At 38.0% G+C, this 22,434-nt stretch overlaps 1 protein-coding gene across 1 annotated transcript in view; it reads right to left on the bottom strand.

The window, feature by feature from the left end:
- Nucleotides 1-22,434, bottom strand: part of LOC118740883 (homeobox protein unc-4 homolog) — a 126,674-nt gene that overhangs the window by 72,870 nt on the left and 31,370 nt on the right. Inside the window, exon 2 of the mRNA XM_036472620.1 lies at nt 9,957-10,080. Coding sequence (XP_036328513.1) covers nt 9,957-10,053 — 97 coding nt within the window. The 5' untranslated portion in view covers nt 10,054-10,080. The remainder of the gene's footprint in view (nt 1-9,956; nt 10,081-22,434) is intronic.

Here is a 22,434-nt window from a genome sequence, read left to right as displayed (position 1 = left end):
CTTTCATGAACATCTGCAAATTTTAGTTTGACAGATTACTGATTTTGATACATCGATAGAGGAGTTACATACTTATATAAAAAATCGCATCTAAACAATCAGAGGTATGGAAGATATACTTTATATGGCACCAATCTAAGTGATTTTCACTGCTATGTGATCGGTATGTAAACCGGTAACACAATTTATTGGGTTTAGTTTCCTACATAAAGGAGATATATCGCAAAAACTGGTATCTGAACAATCAGTGCTATAGGAGATAAAGCTTATACAGCATAGATTTTGACGATTTTCTCAGTAGACTTTGTATTATTATTTATAAAATATCTTACGAAATTTATCGGTTTTAGCTGTTCAAATAAAGGAGTTTTACAGTAAAATCCCATATCTGAACAATCAGATGTATGGAAGATATATGTTGTAGTCACCCGATCCTTGTTATTTTCACTGTAAGTATTCTGTTAATGAGTGAAAATGGTGCGAAATTTCATGTTCCTAACTGCATAAATGGAGGAGATATGATAAAAGACCTCATATCTGAACAATCAGTTGTATGGGGGCTGCAGGTTATAGTGACCCGATCTTCGTTATTTTCACTGTAAGTCTTCTGCTGATAATGAGTGAAAACAGCGCGAAATTTCATGGTCCTAGCTACATAAATGGATGAATTACAACGCAAAATCTCATATCTGAACAATCAGTTGTATGGGAGCTATAGGTTTTAGTTATCCGATCTTTTTAATTTTCACTGTAAGTTTTCTGTTGATAATTATTGAAAACTGTGCGGAATTTCCTGTTCCCAGCTATATAAATGGAAGAGATATAACGAAAAATTTTATATCTGAACAATCAGTTGTATGGGAGCTATAGGTTATAGTGACCCGATCTTTGTAATTTTCACTGTAAGAATTCTGTTGATAATGGGTGCAAGGGCTGCAAAATTTCATGTTCGTAGCTGCATAAATGGAGAAGTTATAACGAAAAATCTCATATCTGAACAATCAGTTGTATGGGAGCTATATGTTATAGTGGTCCGATTCTTCCGGTTCCGACAAATGATTAATACATTATAAAAATACACCCACCTACCAAATTTGATCCGGATATCTCGAAAACTGAGAGACTAGATTGCATACAAACAGACAGACAGACGGACAGACGGACAGACGGACATGGCTAAATCAACTCAGCTCGACGTTCTGATCATAAAAGTATACATTTTAATGGGTCTATCTCTTTTTGTTCTGGTACTTACAAACATCGGACCAAAGTTATAATACCATTTCATGCTCATGAAAGGTATAATAAGGGTATACTTTTTTCGGTATAGAACAATCTTAGGGGGTGAGAGCATAAAAATTCCGACTTGACTTGTTTTTACATGCATTTTTGGGCCACCCTAATGCACACACATGTGTATGCGCTTTTATGTAATTTCATGAAGAACGTCGTGTCTGACGACTATCAAATATCGATGCTATTTAGATGCACGTTCATAACATATGTACATATACTCGTATTTAGGTCTGGCTATAGCTATGATGGCATCGGCATACGTACCTACATATGTACATATGTTTAAACACTTACTAAGTATATCAAATTATCTTCGTATGCTTACTTTGCCTTGGAGCTGAATTAGCTTCATATATTTACACAAACTTATATCTATATATTAGTACATTTGTTTGATATTATGTACATATGTACATATGCACGTATGTATATAAAAATTTAAGTGTGTAGAGTTGAGTAACTTCGTAGTAGTTGGCGCTGTCATACCTACATACATACATAGATAAGTGCTTAGATTTTGTCTAGTAGTTAAAATCTTCGCTGTAATGTGCTCATAAGTCGTCAAATAATCTTATTATCGCTTAAGTATCTTGTAAGTAGCTAAGTAAAATGTTTATACAGTTAAAATATGCGGTGATTATGTTGGAGAATTTCCGAACTTAAACTTGCGTACTGCACTTCCTTATGTGTTTTATTAAAATGGCTAATTTGAAGCAAATTTCGGTTAGCAAAATGTTGACGAAAATAATCACAAGAGCTGGGGGAAGAGTTGTAGTTAACATCGAATGGCCTCGTAGACTTTATGGATTTTCTCAGCTTGCATAAAATCCATTCAAATTTCAATGTATGTATAGTCGAGGTTTCTGAGCTTCTTGGTAATACAGAATACTAGGAACGATCAAAACCAGAATTAATACCTGCGAGCCAGCGTCTTGAATTAGATCGTGTCTCCAATCAAATAAATGTAACGCACAATAATTACCTATTAGATTATTTTTCAAAATGTTGTTCCAAATCTACAGAAGGGATTTTAAAAACTTTTTTTTATTCGGAAGGGTTATTAGTTGGATAAAGTTTTGGGTGGTAAAAATATTGGAGCAATGGTTGGTTTTCGGAAATTTCTGTAGTTTCAAAATATTTCAAAAAGAAAGACTTACTGACATTTCTTATAATTTATTTTCTTAATCTTTTGAAATATAAATTTCCAAGTAAACCTTTTTTATTATTTTTTACAGCGGTTACCGGTTATCTACTTATTACAAAATCCGTTTTTTTTGTAAACGTTTTTTTTTTTTAATTTTTGCTGCGCTACCAGTTAAAACCCTCCTCAAAAAAAATGGGAAAAAATACTTTAGTACCGATTACTTTTTATTTTTTACAAAAACAGATTTTCTTATATTTTTTCTAGCAAATGCAAATGAACCAAATTTCTAAACAATAATATTTCTGAAAATTTTAAAATGTACTAAATTTTGCTTTGTAATCCTAACATATGTCACAAAAATAAGACTGAATACCAGGGGGCAAACTCGGGCAAATGTTTTTAATTCACCTTAAATTTGATACTTCATAGATCCTAACGATAAAACGACAGCGCAGAGTGGTTCAAAAATGGCATTTACTGTTCAAAATTCACTGGAGCCTTCTCACTCAATTTGATTATTTATTGTTTAAATGAAAAATCAACCGAACTCTTAGCCACTTACAACTTGTATTTTATTATACAAAAATTTTATGTTCTATAAATTGCACACTCAAAAATTTTTATTTTTTTTTTGGGTGAAAATTTTTTTATAACATTAAAAATTTTCTTTTGTGAATTTTTTTTCCTAATATTGTTTTCAACTAGTTTTTATTATGTAGCATTTATTAACCGTAATAAGAGAACCGATTTTCTTAAAAAAATGCTACTTTTTCTGCACTTTGCACTAAAAAATTTAATATAAACAAACAAAAATTCAAAAATCGGTCTCAACTGTCCTTGTGCTAATTTGATAAGTTTCATAAAAAAAAAAATTATTTAATTTGTTGAAAAATGAAGGCTCCAGTGAATTATGAACAGTAAATTCCAGTTTTTACTACTTCAAACTCTATTCAAAAATAAGAAAAAAAATATTTCATCTAATTTAGTTTTCTAATAGGCAACCCTTATTTAATTTTTCAGTCTTACCGAGGATCAGTTAAGCTGGACCCCTTCATAAATCCCAAATACGAAGTAAAACAAAATTCGAAAATAATTTAAGGCCAGGATGCAGCTCTCAAGAAAACAGTGAAGAAAAAAATTACCATTATTTCGTGAGTGTCCAAGGAATTTTGACATCTTATACTTCACAGCCTGTTGCCTCACTCTTTCCTCAAGAAACAATGGAACGGGCCTTTATAGATTTCTGTTGCAAGCATGCGTTTCCTTGTGCTCTTTTTTCACAAAAAAATTAAAAAAAAAACCGTAGTAGAAAGCGTAGCAAATTTCTTAAGAACTGCGTAGCGGCTCAAGAAAATTTCTTAGCCATTTCTTGTACGTCATTTTATATAGAGTTTTTGCTTTTCTTGAGGGTTGCATACTTGCCTTTAAATTGAACAGGTTGCAACAACAACTATACACAAATACGGTAATTATTAAACGACGATTTTCTTTTCTGACGACAAGCATTAAAAGCGTGAAGCTTTTTGAAGCTTTTACATCAAAACTTTTAAACTAACCCATAGCCACTAGACTGATTTGTAGGTACCTATAGCCATACGAGCATAAATATTTTATAAAATACATACCTACATAGATATGCAAATAAATTCCCATATCCATTTACCAACTAACAGCTTTGTCTACTTATTTCATATCAACGTTATTTGCAAATTGACGGCGGTGGCTTTTATGAAAATTTGCAAAATTACAAATTCAGCCGAAATCACAACACCAAAGCAATTTCCCCGCATAAATTTCGAAACTATTGGCGGCATAACTGACATCCGCCAAAAAGTAGGATGCGAGTATAGATGTATTTATTTAGTCTATCACTATTCGCAAACCGAAATCAACTCCACTTTCAAATGGCATGGCATGGCATGGTGGCGGCAGCGGCGGCGGCATCATTAGCACCTCAAAATGGAATCAACACTCGCCGAGCTACATATTTATGTAGGTATGTAGATAAGTGCGCGGTGCCTTTTTCGATTTCACAGACGCAAGAGTTTAGCATAGCAGGGCATAGCATAACCATGGCATCACCGAAATTTCGAATCCAATCGACGAAATTTGCACTCAAATATGCAAATTTATCAATGCAAATTCAATAATCACAGATGCAATAATCACAGAGCAGCAGCGTGTGCCCGCGCCTTAGCGCACTCACTCAAATTCACAGCGGCACACCAGTGCAGTGGCGGCATCAAGCCATGGATCCACATTTGACTCAGGTGTTTGTGTTCGATGCTTAAATAATCGATGCTTATTTGCATGTAGTGGTTTGATATTTGTTTATTGTTTCATTTTTTTTTTGGCAGCGCGAGTGCAGCACTTGATGTGCCGCCGCTTGATTGATTGACTGATTGATTGATTGAGGATTGAGTGTTTGTTTGATTGTTTGTTTGAATGAACGATTTTCGTAACCGAAAATCACTTTGCTCTGATTTGAGTGCAGTTCAATGGAAGCCGCTTTTTGGCTTTGAAGAAAAACCGCTGTGCAAATTTTGAACGTTGCTTTTGGCAGCAACAGTGCAACGTTGGAACTTTCGCCCCACTGCGCAACACTGGCGACAATGTAATTTATTACAACACTACGAGTACATACACATATGTACCTACAACATGCATTATTTATGCAGCAGCTATTGATTTTTCTTTGCTGTCAGCATACCAATACATATGTATGTATGTACACTGGCGGCAGAAATTATAGACTCGTCGTACTTTGAAGAGTTTTGGCTATATTTCTTTAGTATATTTTATGTTTAATATTTTTTTTTTATAAAAGCCTAGGTAGTTATACAACAAACATCATATAAATCCGCTTTTCAAACTTTGAACAAAAATTATAAAAATTCGACAAATTTTCACCAAATTTTCAAACTTTTTATTCAGAATTTTTAGAAAAATTTTTGGTAAGCAGTTTTGTAGCCCATTCAGTTTTAGTATAATAAAGTGTAAATTTTAATTTACTACAAAATACGGTTGATTTTTAAGAATTTTTTTTCTCGAAAATTTTTTTATATAGAAGGGAATGCCTAGCATCGTCAACAAAAAAAAATTGTCAAATATCAGCGGTATCTTCTAGCCACTTAAAACTCACACTTTAACACTACAAAACTGCATACCAAAAATTTTTCTAAAAAATCATAAAAAAAGTTGGAAAATTTGTCGAATTTTTATAATTTTTTGTTCAAAGTTTGAAAAGCGCATTTATATGGTATATGTTGTATATCTAGCCAGGCTTTTATAAAAAAAATATTAAACATAAAATAAACCAAAGAAATATAGCCACAATTCTTCAAAGTAAGACGATTGTATTATTTCTGCCGCCACTGTATATATATGGATTGGTTCTCCTTCCGTTGTCAACCATCAATTTGCATAGTTATGTATGAGTATACACATTCCAATAAAATTAACACCCTACAAGTGTCTGGCATTTTTCCACCTTCGCATTCTTACATCCATCCACTGCAATCAAAGTTATGCCGATAATTGCTGAATTAAGATAAATTGATTTTTACTCTGCTGCCTTTGACAGCGCCGCGCTGCCTGCCACTCCTTGGTGTCGTTGTCCTTTAGCCGCAATTTCAATACCTTGGCGACACTCAATTCTCAACTCAAATCGAATAAATCGAAGTCAATTCGATTTTGTAGCTTGTTGGCGGACAATGTGGATATAATGGCATGCAGTAGTGCAGTTTGGCCTTGGAGAAAATGTAATTTTGCTACACACCGAGAGAGAGGTGACAGCGACTGATTGCAAAACCATTAAATCAAAATTTTCGTACACAAAATTTTGAAATACTGTAAGACGTAAGCTCGAAATGTGTAGGATGGTTCCGTATGGTAAGTGCGAAAAGCTTCTGACTGCCATTCACATGGAAGTGGCCAGAAGTGATTATTTTTCGTATGCTTCAAATCACAGCCCACGACGTCCTCTGGGTAGCGACCAAACACTCGTTTTGGTGCGAGCTAAAGTGAGAAGGCGTAAAATATCGCGTGCGCTGGGTTTGGGTCCCGCCACGTAAAAACCACGCCCAATGAAAAAGCAAAAGGCCTCAGATGAGACCCCTTCTATTGATGACGACCACTGCAAACGTACAAAGGACTTTGATTTGAAGGTATGCACCTGGAATGTACGGATCCTTAATGGGGAGGTGGCTCTGCCCGGCTTGTTGATGTCCTCGGAAAGACAAAGGACGGGGCAAGGAAGGGTAAGCGTGGAGCCTTGCGACGTCTACTACAGTTGCTGCTTAAAAGAGCGCAAATTCGGCGTTAGATTTGTGGTGATATAGAGCCTACGTCACCGAGTACTGTCATTCACCGCGGTGGACGAACGTCTCGCCACAATCCGCATCAAAGCGAGCTTCTACAGCATCTCACTCATTTGCGTCCATTCCGCCGACATAAGAAAAGGACGAAGTGTCCAAGGATAGCTTCTATGAGCGCTTGGAGCGCACATACGAACGCTGCCCCGACACGATATCAAAATCATGCTTGGGAACTTCAATGCCAAGGTGCGTAGGGAAGGGATCACCACTGTCGAGTGATTCAGCCTCCACCTCGCCGGGGCCGAAACATGGTATTATACAGTACTAGGTTTCCGCATAAAAAGATATATCAAGCTACATGGTTGTTTCCAGATCGAAAGATGAGAAAACACGTTTCCAGTATTGTATGTACGTGCAATGCGAGGGCCAAACATCTACTTGGACCACTATATTGTTGCAGCCAAGATAAACATCCGCCTCGGTGCAGCAAAAAATGTGCGCCCAAAAATGCAAGGAAAGCTTAACGTCGAATTGCTACAATCACAACACACGGCCAATTTATTCGCGGTATGAGAGTCGAATACCTGCTCTCAGAGACCACTCTTCAACAAACCGACATGTGCGAACAGTCGAACCAGATTTCCCGCTCATCACGCACCGCCGCCGACGAAGTAGTCAGTAGAGATCAGCGCGCCCGAAAGAACAACTGGTGCGATGAGGAATGTCAAGAAGCTGCAGAGAAAAAAGTTGCCGCCTACAGGGCCACGCTGCGATCGGGCGCAACGCGAGCCATGCGGGACCGTTATAGGGAACTAAATAAGAAAGAGAGACGTATTTGCCGCAATAAGAAGAGAGAGGCTGAAATACGTGAGCGCGAAGAGCTTAAAATGTTGGCCACCCGAAAAAACGCTCTAAAATTTTATCAGAGAGTTAGACGACTTACGGAAAGTTTCAAGACCAGGGCGAACTCCCGTAAGAACAACCATGGCGACCTAGTGACCAATGTCCACAACGTACTTAAATTATGGAGGTAACACTTTGCCACCCTATTGAATGGCAGTAGCACTGAAGGTGGTGGAGGATCATGGTCGATGATCATGGAGTCAATTTTCCACCGTCTGACTATGACGAGGTACGAATAGCGATTATGGGGCTGAAAAACAACAAGGCTGCTGGAGATGACAGCCTGCTAGCTGAACTATTCAAGTATGGCGGCGAGGACCTGAAACATCTGATAAAGCGGCTCTTGGAGTTTTCGAGAGACAGATTCTGCGTGCTGGCGATGGCGAATACCGCAGACGATTTAACGATGAGCTGTATGAGCTTTACAATGATATAGGCATAGTGCAGCGAATTAAAATTCAGCGGCTCCGCTGGCTTGGCTTGGCTGGCTTGGACACCGACGGTTTAGCTTCGAAAGTATTAAACTCCGGTCGCGATGCTGGTAGCAGAGGATGAGTAAGGTCTCCTCTGCACACACAAAGCAAGTTTTGGTCGTCATTGGATTAAATTGTTGAATACAAATGAACTGTATCAGAGTTTTCCACTTCAAAGGTACCTGACTTCAAAAAAGGAGAAGGTTATCTATTCGTTCGCAGAAGAGTTAATCAGAGATTTGATAAGCTAAGGAAAAGAGCTTTAAATTCACAAGGATTGAGGATTAAAAAAACGTATGCGGTGATATAAAGTATGTGTAATTTTTTGCTTAATCCTAGGATAAAGGCATATAAGTTAGATGTGCATACTCATACCCACATGTCCATTAGCTCCTTTGCTCAAACTAAAAAAGAAAAAAAGTACACCCATCAAACCATCATCATCATCATCTGTCAATACATTCAAACTACTTTCGCCGCAATGCTTGATTAAATAACTTGATGAATCTCCAATGACCATTAATTTGATCAGAAAATTTTCGAACCATAATCGAATCGATTGCTACACAAATTCTTGTGATTCAATTTACGCGAATGCCGCATAGCAAAAAAAAAAAAATATAAGAAGAAAGCAAAAAAGATCAAAAAATGTGCTGTCAAAAAAGCGAAAATCGACAGCCAAATGTGAAAAGTGCCAATAAAACGAAGGCTATTAGGAAGTAAAGAATGCCAAAGCCATTGCGAAATATCGGAAGAGCAAAGCAGTGAAAACAAAAATCGGGGAAAAAAGTGTAACCCTGCGCATGCGAAAAGTTGCTGGTTGCATGTGGCTGTTATTGGTAATTCGATACTTTGAATGAAGTACGCAAAGGCTAATAGAATAATTCGTTAATGCATTTGAAGGACATGCATGGCACGGCGGTCGTCGGTTGGAGAGGGGGAAGCAACGAATGGCAAAGCGAAAGGAAACAGTGCATACATATGAGAGGAGGAAAGTCACAGCCACTTGGAAAGATAGCAGATAGATATTCAAGCAGTGCATATGGAGTGAGCTGCCGCAGATGAGCTGGGCGTTTGCCAACTTCGCTGTGTGGCAAGAAAAAATAAAGATTATACTACGTTTGCCTATCCTCCTGTATACTTATACATAGCCGTACTTATGTGCATAAAATATGCCTACATATTGTTTTTTGCTTTTTGTTTTCAAGATGCTTATCTACCCATTTGCTTTTGCGTCGAAAATTGTTTGAAATTAGTTTAGCACACAAGCGCGCTATCAATGGCTTTTTATCTCATCTCTGATAACGGGTGAGAGTATTCATTCAATATTCCTTTTTTTCGCATTTTAACAAAATTTATGCGTATACGTTTTGCTGCTCTTTTTTTTGTTGTAATGGCTTATTTAGAGTATAGACGCTGTACTCTTACAGTTATTTACTAATTTCATTACGGATAATCTACAAATAAGATGAGTGACAGAGATAATCATGTGGAAGGGGATGAAATGGGAGGAAAAAGTTGTATATAGACGCGTGTAAAGTAGGTATGAGCTTACAAATGCGCAACTGGATGTAAATTAGAATATGTCACCCATGTTTTCTTGATCAAAGAAATGTGCGGGTCTATGTATTTTGAGGTATTAAATAAATATTTCGACTCATTTCACCCACAGCAGTAAGGCGGGACTTGTCTAGTTCCCTGGGAATTAGCATTGTATGTCAAATTGAATGTTAGAAAGTTGACAGCTGTCAACTGGCCTATCAATGAACGTGAGCCGTACTATTGTGTGTATTTCCCGTAAATATATATATTTGTTCAACTTACAAGGATGCGTAGCAGCAAACGGATAATCCAGCGTAGGCAAACGTGATGGATGCGGTCCACATGGATGCAACGATGGCGGGCACTGATAGCAAAACATACCTCTTCCCGCAGCAGCAGGACCAAGCTGAAAAAGAGATGAGTGTGAAAATAAAAATTAGATATATGTAAATAAGAGAAAATTACTACGACTTGCACTCATACATATTTTTCAACCAGATGTTCAAGATTTGATTTTGAACATGAGATGTTTAAATTATACAATTTAAAGTTGCAAACATTTTGGAAGTAAAAATACATGTTTTTACTATTAATAAACATTAAGTGCTCACATTTATGCAATTTTAAACATTTTATGTGCAATTTTGCTCTAAAATTTTTTTAGAGTGTACATTAGGGTGCCTCACCAAAAAAAGGTTGCAGTTGTCGAAGCGGAATTAAAAAAAATTTATTATATTTAAGACCTCAGCCAAAATATTTCAGAAAAATATTAAGACTTACGGAAGCTGGGCAGATTTGAAAATGCCTCAAAAAATCAAATTACATATTTTGATTCCGTTGATAAAATTTTAAAACATTTTTATGCAGGTCTTCGAAGCTTAAACTCTTTTATTATTGAAGTTAAATTTTTGGAATAAAAATATTTTTTTATACACATTTTATTTGTAAAAAAACTATATGTGATCTGGTCTACGGAAAGGGGGCTTAGGTGTCAAAAAATCAATTTTCACTTTTTGGTTGATTCGGATGGAAGATTAGATGCTTTTTCACGTGGTGAAAAGCAGAAAATCCTAACTTGCTTAGAAGTGTACTAAAAATGTAGAGAAAGAAGAGTAAAAATACGACAAAATATAATTTATTGGTAATGAACAAAATACATTGAATTATAAGCTATAAAGACATGATTATACACTAGAAAAACGTATTATGGGCCAAAAATAATAATGCGCGGAGAACAATTAACGAGATAATGAGAAACTGACGAAACGAGTTGCTTACTTTTAACAGCTTTTTCACAGAAAACTAGTTTTCGCACGTAAGCTCCCTTTTTGTAGACCAGGTCACATATTTTTTGAGGTATTGTCAAATCGCTCAATCGCAAGTAAGTCTCCATACTTTGCCGGAATATTTTGGAGGGAGTTTTAGACTACAAAAGATTTTACAATTCCGATGGAAAAACAGTGCCGCCTTTTTTTTTGTATGGAAAGTGGTGCACCCTAATGTACAAATGCATTTCATATACATACATTAAAAATATGCATTTAAAATTAATGAAAAATCAGTCAAGATTCAAGATATGCAGATCAAGGCTTGGGGGAATATTTTATTGGCACGTATGACCCAAAAGATAATCAGTTGCAAGCAATCAAGATACGCCTAGCTCAATGTCATATATGCCATGAATGTACATATGCAGATATTTATTTACAAATATACACACTGCTGCCAATTTACATTTGTATTTCTCACACCACAGCATAGTAAGTATGTACATACTCGCATCTATTCGTACAATTGAATTTACTGCGCATATGTATGAACATAAATTAAAAATTTCAATCACGCATTCGATTGAACGAATAATTTGAATTCAATTCAATTGATGTAAATTATCAATCTTTGAAGTATGAATAACACAGCATACACAAACAAATGCACTGTTCTGTCGTTTAGCTTGTCGCCGCTTGCCGCATTGTAGCCATGCGCATGGCATCTCGCAAAATTCCATAGTGGCGTTGGCGCCGTTGCATTGCCGCTGCGTTAACATTGTCAATTGCACCTTTAATTCGATTCAATTAGAGACAATTACCATTACTCGTTCATGAGATCCTCGTTCGTTCCTTCGCTTGTTGTTCGTTTATTTGCCGCTGCAAATGCAACTCTGTTGTGGTGTGTATGCATTTCCATATTATCCATTGCAATCGAATGGCGACCAATTTCAAACGATGCAATGCTTTTCGATTTTTATGACATTCCATTGAAATCAATTCAATTCGATTTGTTCGGTTAAGAGAAGAGAATAACATAAAGTTAGGTTATGTGTGAATGTAGACATTCTATATGGGTGCGCCACCCATGCGTCTACGACGATGTCACTTAAGTGTCATTGAGAAGGCATTGCATGTTTTCGGAAAGTATTAGGGGTTCTGCAGCTAAATTTAGTTTTTTTCAACTTTTAAAGAGCAGAGAACAACTGCTGATTCTTTACGCTATCTAGTTGCAGGCAAGACGGGTTGAAAGTTGTCGGTCTGTAATTAATACAACTTTTCTATACATATATTCACATTGGAAGAGAGTCCCCTACACGTTCCGACTGCGATATTTCCAAAAGTCTTCCTCTGCCTTCCTGCGATTCTTAACAGTTTGAATGTCCTCTAGACCAATGGGGTACCCTACTTTTCAAACATAGATCTTCGTAATCGATATAACAAACATAAACAGGCGAGCCTAAAAGACAGAGTTACGTCCACAATTTATTGCATTCCGAGGCCATTATTTATTATTCGAGAGACGGCGATGCAAACTAGAGTACGGAGAAAGGATCTATCACAGCGCCAGAGCAATTGGTGGTCAAGGTTTCAAGTTTCAAACGGTAAGGTCCAGGTCCTTTTTAGTCTAGACTCGAGTGGGGAAATAAAATGAATGAGAGTTATTTCTTGACATTGTGGCTGCACTGGGTCGCGTCACAGTCATATTTTGTTGCATCAGTAACATAGGAAAGTACGGACGAAACGGCCAAACACAATTTGAAAATTCTAATCAGCATGAAAGATATGTATTTATATCTTTACAAGTTCCAATTTTTGATCCACTAAGTAAGATAAATAACTTACCTGTAACAAGTGGGTGTTGAAATCAATGACGTGTCTAAGAAGTCTGTAACTACTCTATGGACGACTATGGGCGAGTTTAAAAAGGAAAACGGTTGATGAACTACAGAAGTTCGCCAGTTGTCTCTCGATGTCCAAGTATCGCGTCAAACCATAGGTTAGGAGATTCTAAAAGTTCATTCTCAAAAGTCTACGAACGTAAGAGTGAAATCTAGATAAAAAACGCCAACCAAACCCAATCTTAGCTGAAGACCTCACGCTTTCACTCGAAAAGGTTATCCACCTTTCTGAGTGCAGGGATTAGATAGATAACCTACAAAAAAAAAACGTAAAAGGATTGTTGGTATTTTCTTTGAAATTGCGAAACTCTCAAAAGAAGCGAAACGTCTTTGCATCATCACCGCAAGGAAGGGTAAAGATCTGACCTAATCTTTTGTATAGCTCAAATACGCACACATGTACAAATTTAATCAGTACTGGATACCAATAGTTTGACTTTCATCAAACAGCATTACCGCGGAACAAGCTTTTAAAACTTTCGATATATTTTAAATAGCCGCTTACAAAGTTAAACTATTCAGGAACATCGTGAATATTGTCCTTTGTAATACTACGTAATCTTAAGTGTTATCAATAATTCTATCAAGAAACGCCGAGAGCCAATTACGAAGTAACGAATACGGCAATTATCAAAGTTATTCATGGTTGGTTAAAAGTGCGAGCCGTAAAAGCTGGATAGCTAGTTAAAAGTGTGCAGAAAAGTAGTGATACCACTCACTATACTCCAGTGAGAGTCCGAAGTGTGCTCTGCTTAATCCACAAGAAAGCTCATACCGCCATATGCGTCGACTACCGTGTTAGCATCCTTCTTAATATGACGTTTCGGTGTGAAAGACTGCAGTCCACCGCCAACTAACTGATTGGGCCTTCTCAGTGTGACTTTAGCACTCGTAAATCCACCAAAGACCTGGTATTCAGCACACGCTAAAGTTTAGGAAAGATCCGCGAGTGGGTGTCTGACACGCATTATCTATTTGTCGACTTCACCGACATCAGCGGTAACCAAAAATGCGAAATCGGTTCTGCTTCGCGAGCGTTCGCGCCTCGGCACCTACGCCATTGCTGAGAGTTATAATTTCGAAATCCAACCGAGAATCACCCTTTCCAAAAAGTGCTACTTTGGACTGACTTTCGAAAAGCTTTACCATAACTTGGACGTTCTATCGCTACCCACTAGGCCATTTTGTTAGGTGATCCTAATGTTATTCATGCCAGCATATATGCTTTTGTTAGTTTGACCGCAGTTACTACAAAAATGTGTTTCCTAGTCATGTGTATTTTGAGTAGCTGAATTTGCAACTAACTAAAGTAGGTGTAAAGTAGCAGAAGCCGAAATAATAAATTGATACGAAGCGAGTAGATAACAAAGTTCAGTAGTGAGCAGCTATGAACTCAGCATCTTAAGTTGTAGGTGCTGTTTATCAGATGCGATGAACAAGCGAATTCGAACGACTTCACTCTATTGCTTTTTATACTACACAAAGTCATTCATGCGAAGGCGGCCATCGCTGTGCGTTAGGCATGAGGGATGGTCATGGAAGTGGTTATGAATAGTGAGGTGGAGAGCACTACCTGGCGGCCTACTGGGTAGTGGTGAAAGTATCTCCATGATATGGGTAAGCGAAAGGTTTTAATGAAGGCGAAATGCGTTCAGTTAGAAAACAGAAAATGTGATTTTCTTGGCAGTGGAATTATAGGCAATATAGTGTGTAGTAGATACCCTTCCCAGGAAAGGAGTTGGAAATGGATTCATAGGCCGTAGATTTTCCATATAGGCCCCATTGAAATTAAAAAGATAACTTAATAAATTAAATACAAGTTTTATATTTTCCATAATGTAAATTAAAATCGATTGGTCTGCGTAAAATTAAAATTCAAGCTAACATTTTCGGCTTTTATTTATTACAGCACACACTACTGCACGCGCCACTGCCAAAGTATCAGATTACAAATGCGACACGCGGACCAATGCGACCAACTAATTTAAACACGCAAAATTGCATATTTAATGGCGCAACAGCACGCACCTGCGACCAATTACGCTGGTACAGTCGCACACACACAAACATCTGCATACATCCACTGAAGTTACAGCAAACAGCAAACAGTGGTGCAGCAGGAGATGTGAGAAGAGAAGGTGTTGTCATAGGCGCTGCCGCCACAATGGCGCATTGGATGCCATAAATTTTCATTTAACTGCCAAGAATAGCAACAACAACAACACACACATACACACACAGGACACAAAAGTCAGCAGCCAATAAAAGCATTGCAGTTAATTTTCCGCTTTTTTATTTCACTTTTTCAAAGTGCCCGGCCGTGCGTGTGTGTGGTCCGGTCCATACAACTAACTAATTCACAAATTGGTGGGCTGGCTGGGTGGCTGTGGAACATTTAACGCTCCATGGGCGACAACAACAAAACAATGCAATGGTGTGAAGCGTGGAGCAGTGTGTGGTATCCATTTAAAATTGTGAGCATTTGTAATTCTGCATAATTGCCTGTAGATACGCATTTGAAGTGAAGTGTCCGCAAAATTTCATTTAGCAAATGGAAAATTTCCCATATCGAGTCGCCTCAAATTGCTAAAAAGGACCATGGCACGGCATAGCCGCAGCTGTGACCCCAAAAGTGCAGACGTTTGCGGTTGGGCTACAACTCATTCGATGACTCGCCGCGCTGACTAACTAACGAGGATGTAGCCATACGTAAATAGTTTACACAAGCACCGGTAGGTAGTATGTAGTTAGTTAATGTAATATTTAGTTACACAAACGCTTAAGTACACAGCTGAAAACACATACCACAAATATGTATGTATGTGCATACCTACCCTGCAGGAAAAGCTACTATGTAGTTGCGCACTAGAATGTTACCAGTTTGCGTTTCAGCCCCACTAGTTGGCGTTCTCTTCTTTATTAATGTTAGCGACTGGTATTTTTAACATGGCGCACGGTGGTACAGACCTATAAATATTTTTGAAAAAAAATAGAGAAAGTCTGCGTAGAACTCAATTTTCCGCATACAATACTTATGGATATAAATCAAGAAAAAAACGAATTATTGGCGCGATCGATTTCTTTTAAAGCATACCTGCCATATAAACCTAACCTCAAAAAGCCCTTAAAAATACCATAAATGCCATCATCAATATATGAGGTTACATTAAAAGTCGTTAATATGAGCACATTTTTTTTTTCAAAAATCGATAGAAAAGCATAAGTATGCCATTTTGCTCGCGGCGCTCTAACCGGCGCGTTGCAATGACCGACAGAGAAAAGCACTAGCGTGCCATTCCTGAGGCCCAAGTTCAAGTCCTCGGACAGGAAAAATATTTTTTTTCTTTTTTTTCGTGTATTTTTTATTTACATACTTTTTTATTGCAACTTTTAAATAAAATTTTTTTTAAATAATTTTTTTTTTAACTAAGCTTTATCTCATATTTGTTAATTAACTTGTATTTTTACTGTCTGGTTTGGCTTTTGTTCTTTCTTTTTTAATGTATTTTTTATTAACATACTTATTTATTGTAATTTTTAAATAAAATTTTTTTAAAAAGAGTTTTTTTTTTTGATTTTAGCTTTAGCTCATATTTGTTAATTAACTGGTATTTTTACTGCCTGGTTTGGCTTTTCACTGCAGGGTATCTACATACAAATGCAAAATTTTCCTAATTCCCAACGAAAATTCATTCAACACACCTTTTGCGCCACTGCCTGCTCTTTCCCCCACTGCCTTCTCTCACTTTGCCATAACTCTTTCAACCAAGCTGGCCGCAGCTGCTGCTGTTGCTGCTCCAGCGGTATGCAGTTAGTAAATTAAAATTTCATTGCCTAATTTAGGGCGGATATTAATGGGGATTTAGCAGAGCTAAGTGTACATATTTACATATAAGGGCAGTTGCAATGGGATTTCGCACGCTATTTGGCCACAGCACATTTCGCTTAGTTTAATAGTGTAAAATTGTGTGCACTTTAGTTGCTAATGTTAAATTAGTTTTCAAAAAAGATTTATGCTGGCAAATTTGTATATGTGTGTGTGTGTGTGAGTGAAGTGCACGCATATGCGCGTATTTATTGCTGTGCTAATTAAAAGTTTATTAATTCATTAAGCAGCTGTGGAATTTGGTGCATCCGCATGTGGTTTGTTGTATGTATTCAGTTATGTGCAAAATTCATATTTGAGTAGATGCAATTATTGAAATTATCAAAATTCCAGCTAATTCAGCGTTCAAAATTAATCGATTCATTAGAGGATTGCATTAGTTATTAATTGCGTATTTCAAAATGTACATTAGTACGATGTTTGCGTAAAGAAATGGGGAATAGGTTGTTATGGGGAATAATTTCAATTAATTAAAAAAAAAGAAACTCAAAAAATTCTGGATGTTCTCAAAATTTGTTTTCTAAAATACGAAAATATGTAGATCCTCAGACGTGAGCCCTTAAATCGTCGCGACTCGTCGCACAGCGTACGATTTGGTAATGTCGATGGACAAAATCGTAAAACTCTCGATAGGAATACGATAAAATTAAGAAAAATATGGGTTGAAAAGCTGGCATAATGGCCCAAGGGAAAAATAATGCCATTTTATAATCAAAAAAAAAACCCCAAAAAAATTTTGAGAAATGAACTTTCGAAAATAAATGAATACTTTGCTGATTAGCTCCAACAAAAAAAATTAGCTTTTGGTTTTATAGACTTTTCATGTAGATTGTAAACCGAGGAATTCAAATTTATTGTCAAAAGTACACTAAAAAATCGTTTACGCATTTTTCAATTTAAAAAAAAAATCGAATATTCTTTGTATGGTAAGTAAGTGTGCCACATTCCCCCCAGTAGCTGGTCAACGCCTAAGGTCGTATTTTTACCGAAGGCAGGTAAGCCTGAGCATAGACCTTTATCAAGAGAACATTAGCCTCAGCTCCTTTCTCCAAAAAGCCATGGAGAAAATCTTGGATCAACCTAACGGAACGACCACTGAATAAGAACCAACTTGCGTACCAACCACTGAGACTGCAATTTGAGCGGTCTATTTTGAAAATGGCATAAGTCACTTCACACCTCTTGTGCTTAAATGACCGGTTCTTTGTATCTCAACCCGTCAGTTGTTCATTCAATTCATCAATGAAAGGTAAACGGTTTTGTCATTAGTTTATGACGATAGAACGATTTATAGAGAAGTTCGGTTGCAAGAAAACTGTCCTTTGATCACAAGAGGTATGAAGTGACTTATGCCACTATTCAAATAATATGTCGAAAATTGAAAAGGCTCTGGAGTCCAAGAACATAGCTCTTTGTGGCTTATTGAGTTATCAGATGCTTAAGAGAGGCCTTGTTATGCAAGAGCGTAAGCCCCATCATCCATGCTAAAAACAAGGAAGAGCCTATGCAAACGATCTGGTGATCTGCGTACCTGGGGCTGCATGATGAAATAATCTCCAACAAGCCTAGTGCATTGCACAAAGATGGTGTCACACCAAAGGATTTTCCATTTATCACACCCGGTTCCGTTTACCCGGGCGGCACTAGAATAGGTCTTTCAAATAAAGCAAAATACCTGGGATGAGGTTGGATAAGACACTCACCTGGAATACACATTTGTATGCAACCGTCAACAAGGCAATGAGAGCCTTATTCGCTTACACGCGACTTTTAGGAAAACTTAGGATTTAAGCTACACAAATAACTGCTAGTACCAAACTAAGCAAACTGCACCGGATGGTGTGCGTTGGCATAACAGGGGTTTACGGTGATACACTCAGTGCTCTTGTGGGTATACCGCCCTTCCCAATCCTAATAGATAAGGAGACCCTGAGACTCCTAAATACTTTCGAATTAAAAACGTGAAATATGGCTGGTCTTAATAAAATTCACAAATGACCGCATAATAAAAATGAGGGACGAATAGCTCCAAAGTTAGTAGTTTCTAGGAATTTCAAGTTATCTATTACAGACCGAGCAATGTGGAGTACAGGAAACCCCTACACCAAACCAGTAGATGAAGATGGAATAACTGGAGCTGGTATATTTGGGCCGAATTTTAAAAGATCGGTACCAATGTGCGGCTACCATACCATTTTCCAAGCAAAGACTCATGCGATAAAGATCTGTGGTCTCAGAAGAGCATAGCTTCTAAAAACGTCTGCATTAGGCCGGAAAGTCAGGGTGCCTTGTTAGAGCTGAAGTCCCATACAATAACATCAAAACTAGTAAACGACTGCTTCAGCGCCCTATATGGTCTTGGTATCAAGAACACAGTATTACTGGGCTGGGTGCCGGAGCTTGAGGGCCGCGATGGCAAAGAACAGGCGGGCTGCCTAGTAAAATATTCCATGGCCCGGAACACTTTGTGAGCGCACCCATGCACGCTTAAGGGAGGCCATAAACAAGTTCCATAAGCACTGGAGTAAAGGTCCAGGGCAAAGACAATCTAAGCGCGCAGAGTTAACTGACTTCAGGTTGCTGTAAAGTTTTCGGATATTTCACTGTGCCGGTAACTTTCGTGACCACCTTGGTGAAAAACGGTGAAATGTCTCCAGGAGCGAGACATCAGGTGTGCATTTAAACAAGTTTAGGCAAGTTTGGAAAGTGCAAATTGGGCAAGTTGAGCAAGTTGGACGAGTCTGGCTGGTCGAGCTAGTCTGGCGGGTGAGCATTACTCCGGTCTGTTCATGGTGCGTCCCCTCTTGGTGACTGTGGTTTAACACCCAAATGCGGGTACAATCAGCAATGGTTCAATGTGGAGTTGCATTGCAACCGGGTGCCGGGGCCCAAAGAACTGCAGAGGCGGCCCGTATGTCCACCCCACACTGCCAATTGGTACTGAAGTGCTTGAATTTCAGGACGCTGATCAAGGCATTTGAATCCGTTTTGCTCCTGGGCACCGTGAGGTTAAGTTGTTTTACAACCGGTACTCACGATAAAACTCACACACAGCTGTAGAAGTCACCGTGGATATTGGCACACAGGCGGTAGAAGGTTTAGGGGTTTAGGCTTTCGACAGTCAAAATCAAAGAAGAAGAGAACCGATTTCAGAGGTAAGTCAAAATCAACCCAACCGAGGTCTATCTCAGAACATTCCTCTACTAAACGACTATAACTCACAGTATTTAACGCAACTAAGTAAGTACAATAAACTACATATTTTTACAAACTCAAAATATCCTTGCAAAATAGTTTGCGAACACCAATCGCGCTTTTCATCAGAATGTATTGTTTAATACATTTACCAACAAATCGCGGCTTTTTGTCCAAAATGCAATTTCAAGCACTAAATGGCATTGCAACAAGCAACAACAAATCGCTATGCGCAAATGTTGCAAACCTGTTGGAGAAAGTTTCGACAAAGCCATGTTAGAGCGCAAATGTGCGTTGTAAAAGGCTTTCGATTAGAATGCCAATGTGCGAGTGTGGCAAACATGCGCTGATTGAATTTGCATTTCAATGATGTAATGATGAATAGCGGCGCATTTGCGTCCGCTGCACTAAACGCCGATTGAGGGTAGATATGGTCACAGCCAGAGTAACAACTGGCCGGTTGCATGATAGCCCTGAAATCGCGTAAAATGGCTGGCACGTGAAAAATTTGTGTGCTGCACAATGCGACTAAATACATATACCCGATGACAAAGTGTGTGGTGTTGGCATTTTTTCGGCAGCATTCTAATGTCAGCCGCATCGTGTTTGCCATGCCACAGAGCTCTCAACGCGTTAGAAAACGTTCGGTGCGTTGCATGGTCGATCGGTGGGTTAGTCGTTCGGTGGCGGCAATTTCATCAAATGCAATTTACTCAATTTTCGCAAATTTCGCAATAGGGAAATTACATTAGACGGCAGCGCGACGATTAATGCCTCTAGTAGCACACGCTAAGCGAACGCCAGCCAGCCATCCAGCCAGCCTAACAGCCAGCAACCAACAACCCAGACAAAACTATGTATTTCTCCACCCCAGCCTTTGTGGCTGCACCGTGAATTCTCCGGCGTTGACGACGGACAACAACAGCACTTGCAATTGTATTGCAACAGATTTAGAACTGCGATTTCAGGCGTCTGTTGCACTTTTATAGCGAGCGATTCGTATGACCCTCTTCTGTGCAGCTCACTGGTATTTAACTAGAATTTATGTACATTAGGGTGGTCCTTAAATGTAGGAAGCAAATTTTTACATCAGATTTCTTAAGCCTCAACTGCGAAGTCGATGCAACTATAGTTGAAAATATCACACATAAATTTTGACCTCGATTGGAGTCGGTTAAGGTGTGTTGCACAGGGGTCAAAGTTTGGATTACCCTATGAATACGTCTTAACCGACTCCAATCGGGACCAAAATTTGTATGTGATATCTTTGGATATGTTAGTATCGATTTTGGGTATTAGATGGAAAAAAAATTAATTTTAATCTGAACTTTTCCCCCTGTGTGACACCCCTTATCCGTTTACAATCGGGACCAAAATTTAAATATTACCGATTGAGTGGGTGAGACTGAAAAAAATCGTTAATTTGGTTTCAAGGACCACCCTAATGTAAATAGGTAATCTCTGTCTGCTGAGCATTTTTTTGTTTTTGTACAATTTGAATTGTAGTTAGTGTCGCTTAATTGAATTTCGCGTGTGCGCATTGTCTTTCCTTTGTTCGTGTACCGGTGTGTGTGTCCATATACATATGTACATACATGCATACATACGTATATAGCGTCTGAAATTCACGTAATTATCATCAGCAGCTTCATTATCCTCCTTCACGAATTTCACCGGCGGCAGAGAAGCCATCCACATTGTCATTATTATCCTCTTCATCAATGAAGTAATCCCAGTCTGTCTGTTGAAGTGCAACAGCACTAAGTTGCCTCTCAATTGGATAATTGCATTGTTGCAGTTGCTGTGCGCAAACTACGATTGTGTGGCAGCAATGGCTTGGCGGCTAACAACTCAGCACCGTCGAAGGTATGGCACGGGTAGATAAGCAACTTTAGATCGCGCGGTTTAACGGTATTATGTGCGCTTCGAACACGCCACTTACTGCCACGCTTTGTAAAAATTCGGAAGATTTACATGCATAGTTTTAAAAAAATTTGCAATCACTGATTCCGGGTGAATTCGAAAACAATGCAGCCAGATCCGAAAGAAGCATTTTGATTTAATCTCAACTTCAGAACTTCTGTAGAATAATTTGCTACTAAGTGGAAATTTGGATAGAAGAAATCCTCTTTCCAAACATGTAAGACTTTTTTATGAAATTATTTGACAAGCCGTTTGAGAACTGCATGCATATCTAACCATATCTTATGAATGTAAATCAAATACGAGAAGGCCTTTCCTGCAAATGTCATCAGATCTGCACCGCTCGTTAGACTTTCAAAAATTAGTTGTCGTAAAAAACGGCTTGGCCTGTAGATATACAATAATTTTGGATTTTTTCGAAAAGAGTTGTCCAACATTAAACAAATTAAATTGAAGTTGTTCGATTTTTAAAGCTAGGGTATGAAACTAAATGGCTTGGTTTGTAAGTGTTCAATAAGATTTTACTTTTTCGAAAAGTGTTGCCACCTTTTAAAAAACTTTATTTGAATTATTTCAAAACTTTGTTT

The sequence above is a fragment of the Rhagoletis pomonella genome, unplaced genomic scaffold, assembly GCF_013731165.1.
Source record: "Rhagoletis pomonella isolate Grant_MI unplaced genomic scaffold, Rhpom_1.0 Rhpom_scaffold_00006, whole genome shotgun sequence".
In the NCBI taxonomy this organism is placed as follows: Eukaryota; Metazoa; Arthropoda; class Insecta; order Diptera; family Tephritidae; genus Rhagoletis; species Rhagoletis pomonella.
The sequence above is the reverse complement of the archived record's forward strand: the minus strand, read 5'-3'. Positions and strand labels throughout refer to the sequence as shown.